Source organism: Papaver somniferum, unplaced genomic scaffold, assembly GCF_003573695.1.
Source record: "Papaver somniferum cultivar HN1 unplaced genomic scaffold, ASM357369v1 unplaced-scaffold_64, whole genome shotgun sequence".
Classification (NCBI taxonomy): Eukaryota; Viridiplantae; Streptophyta; class Magnoliopsida; order Ranunculales; family Papaveraceae; genus Papaver; species Papaver somniferum.
Genome location: NW_020649193.1, coordinates 237621 through 245481, shown reverse-complemented (window position 1 = coordinate 245481; position 7861 = coordinate 237621). Strand labels below are relative to the sequence as shown.

The 7861-nt window shown below is 31.3% G+C and overlaps 1 protein-coding gene across 1 annotated transcript; it reads left to right on the top strand.

The window, feature by feature from the left end:
- The first annotated feature begins 1755 nt into the window (after positions 1-1755).
- Positions 1756-2442, top strand: LOC113343609. The gene has a single exon (XM_026587736.1). The coding sequence runs from the start codon at positions 1756-1758 to the stop codon at positions 2440-2442; it is 687 nt and encodes a 228-aa protein (XP_026443521.1).
- The last annotated feature ends 5419 nt before the right edge of the window (positions 2443-7861 follow it).

The following is a 7861-nucleotide window of genomic DNA, read 5'->3' as shown; positions in this document are numbered from 1 at the left end:
AATTTGGATTAGTTCTACCTGGGCTTTCATCCTTCTTCTATTGTGAAATTTGACTTCCTTCATATTTTCTTGAATCAACGTACATAAAAATGCAATTTTTACCAGACGTAATGCCTTAGAACATATTAATTGTAATTACAATACATTTTTCATACTTTTTCGGTTAAAGATGAGTTTATCTAGTTTACAATTTAGTCTCAGAAATCAATATCCGACTTATAACGAAGTGTGTAGACTTTTTGAGTTAACGTTTAAAAAATCCAACATTTTTATGAACACTTTCTTTTTGTGTTGTCTTTGTCTTTCTATTTGATTCAAGATAGATGAAATTTTTTGGAATTTGGATTAGTTCTGCCTGGTCTTTAATCCTTCTTCTATTGTGAAATTTGACTTCCTTCATATTTTCTTGAATCAACGTACATAGAAATGTAATTTTTACTAGACATACTGCCTTAGAACATATTTATTGTGATTACAATACATTTTTCGAACTTTTTCTGTTAAAGATGAGTTTAACTAGTTCACAATTTAGTCTCAGAAATAAACTTCCGACTTATAACGAAGAGTGTAGACTTTTTTGTGTTAACATATAAAAAATTCAACATTTTTATGAACTCTTTATTTTTGTCTTGGATTTGTCTTTCAATTTGATTCAAATAGATGAAATTTTTTAGAATTTGGATTAGTTCTGGCTGGTCTTTCATCCTTCTTATATTGTGAAATTTGACTTCCTTCATATTTTCTTGAATCAAAGTACACAGAAATGCAATTTTTACTAGACGTAATGGCTTAGAACATAATTATTGTGATTACAATACATTTTTCAAACTTTTTCTGTTAAAGATGAGTTTATCTTGTTTACAATTTAGTCTCAGAAATCAACTTCCGACTTATTACAAAGAGTGTAGACTTTTTTGAGTTAACATATAAAAAATTCAACATTTTTATGAACTCTTTATTTTTGTATTGGCTTTGTCTTTCAATTTAATTCAAATAGATGAAATTTGTTACAATTTGGATTAGTTCTGGCTGGTCTTTCATCCTTCTTCTATTGTGAAATTTGGCTTCCTTCATATCTTCTTGAATTAACATACATAGAAATGCAATTTTTACTGGACGTAATTCCTTAGAACATATAATTTGTGATTAAAATACATTTTTCAAACTTTTTCTGTTAAAGATGAGTTTATCTAGTTTACAATTTAGTCTCAGAAATCAATTTCCGACTTATACCGAAGTTTGTAGACTTTTTTGAGTTAACGTATAAAAAATTCAACATATTTATGAACTCTTTATTTTCTTATTGGCTTTGTCTTTCAATTTGATTCAAATAGATGAAATTTGTTAGATTTTGGATTAGTTCTGGCTGGTCTTTTATCCTTCTTATATTGTGAAATTTGACTTCCTTCATATTTTGTTGAATCAACGTACATAGAAATGCAATTTTTACTAGTCGTAATGCCTTAGAACATATTAATTGTGAATACAATACATTTTCGAAACTTTTTCTGTTAAAGATGAGTTTATCTAGTTTACAATTTAGTCTCAGAAATCAACTTACGACTTATAACGAAGAGTGTAGACTTTTTTGAGTTAACATATAAAAAATCTAACATTTTTATGAATTTTTTATTTTTGTATTGGAAAGCTTTTTATAAAAAAATGTGAGGATAGGAGAGAGAAAAATTCTTTTTCTCTGGCGATTTTGAGTTTCTTTTTTCTTTCACGTTTTGCGACTTTCAATTTTGATTCAAGATGACTGAAACTATGATTACCCATCTTACCAGTTCAAATCCAAATCTTGCCAAACCTATTTCTTTTGCTGATACGGTGACGGGAAGGAAAACCCTAAACCCTACCACCATTGATTTATCAACGTTACCAAACCCTACTCTAAAAGAGGGAGAGCCGGCTCTGCAAATACCTACGGATCTTTATCAAGAGGGATGCAAGCGCTTTCAACACAGTCTCATTGCGAGACTTGATTTTACAGGCCTGAAGTTCAATGAGGTTAAACAAACCCTAATGGAGCAATGGAAGTTTTCTTCCATCCACTGCAGTTTTATTCCGATGAGTAAATGTTTTTTCATTGTTAGGTTAACAAATGAAGCAGACAAGGAGATGATCCGTGGATCAAAATGGATGGTAAATCAACATCAGTTACGGATGATTGACTGGTATCCGGGTTTCAATCCAGAGAAACAGCGAACGTCTCATGCTGCTACATGGGTAAGATTTCCGGGTCTTCACATGGAGCTGTGGACTGAGAGATCTCTGTTGACGATAGGGAAAGCTCTCGGAACACCTATTGTGGTAGATCATCGAACTCTTGATCTTGAGTATGGCCATTTTGCTGTTGTGCTTGTCGATATAGATTTCGCCAAACACATTCCAGAACGTATTCATCTTTCAGCTGGAGGGAGGAAGTTCTTCTATGGATGACTTGAGAATTCTAGATTACTTTAGGGTTCGGCATAGAAAGGTGAAGTTTATTGATCCCAAGGAGTGTTTTTGGTTTCCTCCTAATGATAATGAATTGCTTTTGTGCACGGATGGCGCATCAAGAGGTAATCCTGGGGTGGCGGGAGCTGGTGCTGTTGCAAGGAATGCAAATTGTGAAGTGGTAGGTGCAATGTGTATTGGTTTGGGAGTTACTTCTAATTATTTGGCTGAATTGTATGGTATATTGTGGGTATGGAGTGGGCAGTTCAGTGGGGTTATACGTGCATTGTTATTAGATCAGATTCTACAAGTGTGTTGAGGGCTTTAGAAGAAGATAACGTTCCTTGGTTTGCTAGGCAAAGATGGATGGAAGTTAAAGGTTTATATGGTTCAATTCGTTTTGAGCATTCTTTTAGAGAGGCAAATTTTGCAGCTGATACAATGGCAAAGCGTGGTTGTTTATTAGAGGACGGGGTTGGTTTTCACTTTGAAGGTCGACCAGTTTTTTTAAGTTCTATTGAGTTTCCAAATGTAATTTATTATCGTTTTAATTAGGTTTTAGGAGTTTTTTAGGGGTTTCTCTGATCCCTTTTCTCCTTCACCTATCTTGTAAATATCTTTTTATATCAATATATTTGACTTAGCAAAAAAAAAAAGGAGGGAGGAAGTTCTGGCAGTACATTGATATACAACACTATCCAATTCCATATGTAACATTATTGGGCATGAGGATGATGAGTGCAAAAGGAAGCTTGCGAAGTCGCATCTTTCCATGGTATCTGAGAAACAGTTGGTTCGTCTAAAGAAACCTGCAAAACAAGTTTGGAAAGAGGTGAAACATAGAAGTTCAGGTAAGCAAAATATTGAATCAAATTATAATGCTGCTGAAACAACTATTGTTGTGCTGAATGATGAGGATAGTGCTGCTTTGAAGACAACCAAACAACTGGAAGATGACTTAGCAAAAGCTGTAGAAGATTTACGCAAGGCATCTGAGGATTTGAAAGCTAAGAAGGCTGCATTAGGGTATGTTTCTTCTAAGAAATCTACTAAACTGGCTAAGCAAATAACTTCTGCTAAGCAACCAACTAATTCTGGAGTAGTTTTATCTCCTAACAAATTTAGTGTGCTCGAGAATGAGGAAGGTTTAAATGAGAATGTTGATGATGTTGAAAGTGATTCAAGTTCATACGAAGTTTATTCAGTTGCACAGGCATCTATTACTGCGCAGCAACAGCATAACAGTAGGGATGCAATACAGGACACTGCAGGTGAAGATCATATAAGAAATATTGGGCTTTTACATAAGCCCAATAACAGTCAAAGCACGGAAAGTGGTGTTGGGCCTGTGGAAAGTGCTTCTATTCGCTTAACCATGGAGGAGCATGAAGTTTTTTGTTCAATAACAAAATTTGATATTCAACAAAAGTTTCTGAATGATTTATCTTTCCGAAAGGGGTATTTCAAGGAAAGAATGAAGACTCCTAATACGAAAAATAAGAACAAAGAAAGAGGTGGAGGAACTTGATCCTAGTTTCCTTCTTTTTGTTAGTTATTTGTGTTTAGGAGCTTATTTTGTTAGCTATTTTGATGTTATTTTTACTCCCCTTTGGTTTATGGGGGAGGGGAGGACTTGAGCCTCCCTTTTTGTAATTCTTGTAATTACGTTTTTTTGCTTAATAAACCATTTTGACCTAGCAAAAAAATAAAAAAATATTGGCTTCGTCTTTCAATTTGATTCAAATAGATGAAATTTGTTGGAATTTGGATTAGTTCTTCCTGGGCTTTAATCCTTCTTCTATTGTGAAATTTGACTTCCTTCATATTTTCTTGAATCAACGTACATAAAAATGCAATTTTTACTAGACGTAATGCCTTAGAACATATTATTTGTGATTACAATATATTTTTTAAACTTTTTCTGTGAAAGATGAGTTTATCTAGTTTACAATTTAGTCTCAGAAATCAATTTCAGATGTATAACGAAGTGTGTAGACTTTTTTGAGTTAACGTATATAAAACTCAACATTTTTATGAACTCTTTTTTTTTGTGTTGGCTTTGTCTTTTTATTTGATTCAAGATAGATGAAATTTGTTAGGATTTGGATTAATTCTTCTTGGTATTTCATCCTTCTTCTATTGTGAAATTTGACTTTCTTCATATTTTTTTGAATCAACGTACATAGAAATGCAATTTTTACTAGAAGTAATGCCTTAGAACATATTATTTGTGATTACAATACATTTTTCAATCTTTTTCTGTTAAAGATGAGTTTATCTAGTTTCCAATTTAGTCTCAGAAATCAATTTCCGACTTATAACGAAGTGTGTAGACTTTTTGAGTTAACGTATATAAAATTCAACTTGGTGTTATTTCTAATTTTTTGGCGAAATTATATAGCATTCTAATTGGCTTAGATTGGGCAGTTCAATGGGGTTACAGAGATGTGCTTGTAAGGACTGATTCTATGAGTGTTATAACTGCTTTGGAAGGGATAATATACCATGGTTTGCAAGACAGAGATGGTATGAAGCTAAAGTCAAGTTTGATTCTATTCAATTGGTGCATACGTTTCGTGAAGCAAATTTTGCAGCTGATAAGATGGCAAAGACTAGTTGTTTTTTAGATTCTGGAGTGAGACTCAATTTTGTTGGGCGTCCTCTTTTGTTAAACTAAATTGAGTATCCTAATGTTTCTTATTTTCGTTTTAAATAGTTTTTGAGTTTTTGGGGTTGCTGTGACCTCTTTTCTCAAATTCTATGTTGTAAATATCTCTTTTCATTTCAATTCAATTTTTGACTTATCAAAAAAAAAAGTATATAAAATTCAACATTTTTATGAACACTTTCTTTTTGTGTTGGCTTTGGCTTTCTATTTGGTTCAAGATAGATGAAATTTTTTAGGCTTTGGATTAGTTCTGCTTGGTCTTTCGTCCTTCTTCTATAGTGAAATTTGACTTCCTTCATATATTCATGAATCAACGTACATAGAAATACAATTTTTACTAGACGTACTTCCTTAGAACATATCCAGTTTAAAAATTAATTTCTGAAATCAATTTCAGATGTATAACGAAGTGTGTAGACTTTTTTGAGTTAACGTATATAAAACTCAACATTTTTATGAACTCTTTCTTTTTGTATTGGCTTTGTCTCTCTATTTGATTCAAGATAGATGAAATTTGTTAGGATTTGGATTAGTTCTTCTTGGTCTTTCATCCTTCTTCTATTGTGAAATTTGACTTCCTTCATATTTTCTTGAATCAACGTACATAGAATTGCAATCTTTACTAGACGTATTGCCTTAGAACATATTAATTGTAATTACAATACATTTTTCAAACTTTTTCTGTTAAAGATGAGTTTATCTAGTTTACAATTTAGTCTCAGAAATCAATATCCGACTTATAACGAAGTGTATAGACTTTTTGAGTTAACGTATATAAAATTCAACATTTTTATGAACACTTTCTTTTTGTGTTGTCTTTGTCTTTCTGTTTGATTCAAGATAGATGAAATTTGTTAGGATTTGGATTAGTTCTGCTTGGTCTTTTTTCCTTCTTCTATAGTGAAATTTGACTTCCTTCATATATATTCTTGAATCAACGTACATAGAAATGCAATTTTTACTAGACATACTGCCTTAGAACATATTTATTGTGATTGCAATACATTTTTCAAACTTTTTCTGTTAAAGATGAGTTTAACTAGTTTACAATTTAGTCTCAGAAATGAACTTCCGACTTATACCGAAGTTTGTAGACTCTTTTGAGTTAACGTATAAAAAATTCAACATTTTTATGAACTCTTTATTTTTGTATTGGATTTGTCTTTCAATTTGATTCAAATAGATGAAATTTGTTAGATTTTGGATTAGTTCTGGCTGGTCTTTCATCCTTCTTATATTGTGAAATTTGACTTCCTTCATATTTTCTTGAATCAACGTACATAGAAATGCAATTTTTACTAGACGTAATGCCTTAGAACATATTAATTGTGAATACAATACATTTTCCAAAGTTTTTCTGTTAAAGATGAGTTTATCTAGTTTACAATTTAGTCTCAGAAATCAACATCCGACTTATAACGAAGAGTGTAGACTTTTTTGAGTTAACATATAAAAAATCTAACATTTTTATGAATTCTTTATTTTTGTATTGGCTTTGTCTTTCAATTTGATTCAAATAGATGAAATTTGTTTGAATTTGGATTAGTTCTTCTTGGGCTTTAATCCTTCTTCTATTGTGAAATTTGACTTCCTTCATATTTTCTTGAATCAACGTACATAGAAATGCAATTTTTACTAGACGTAATGGCTTAGAAGATATTTATTGTGATTACAATATATTTTTCAAACTTTTTATATTAAAGATCAGTTTATCTTTTTTACAATTTAGTCTCAGAAATCAACTTCCGACTTGTTACAAAGAGTGTAGACTTTTTTGAGTTAACATATAAAAAATTCAACATTTTTATGAACTCTTTATTTTTGTATTGGCTTTGTCTTTCAAGTTGATTCAAATAGATGAAATTTGTTACAATTTGGATTAATTTTGGCTGGTCTTTCATCCTTCTTCTCTTGTGAAATTTGGCTTCCTTCATATCTTCTTGAATTATCGTACATAGAAATGAAATTTTTACTAGACGTAATTCCTTAGAACATATAATTTGTGATTGAAATACATTTTCCAAACTTTTTCTGTTAAAGATGAGTTTATCTAGTTTACAATTTAGTCTCAGAAATCAACTTCCGACTTATAACGAAGAGTTTAGACTTTTTTGAGTTAACATATAAAAATTCTAACATTTTTATGAATTCTATATTTTTGTATTGGCTTTGTCTGTTTATTTGATTCAAGATAGATGAAATTTGTTAGGATTTGGATTAGTTCTTCTTGGTATTTCATCCTTCTTCTATTGTGAAATTTGACTTCCTTCATATTTTTTTGAATCAACGTACGTAGAAATGCAATTTTTACTAGAAGTAATGCCGTAGAACATATTATTTGTGATCACAATACATTTTTCAATCTTTTTCTGTTAAAGATGAGTTTATCTAGTTTCCATTTTAGTCTCAGAAATCAATTTCCGACTTATAACGAAGTGTGTAGACTTTTTGAGTTAACGTATATAAAATTCAACTTGGTGTTATTTCAAATTTTTTTGCGGAATTATATAGCACTCTAATTGGCTTAGATTGGGCAGTTCAATGGGGTTACAGAGATGTGCTTATAAGGACTGATTCTATGAGTGTTATAACTGCTTTGGAAGAGGATAATATACCATGGTAAGCGAGACAGAGATGGTATGAAGCTAAAGTCAAGTTTGATTCTATTCAATTGGTGCATACGTTTCGTGAAGCAAATTTTGCAGCTGATAAGATGGCAAAGACTAGTTGTTTTTTAGATTCTGGAGTGAG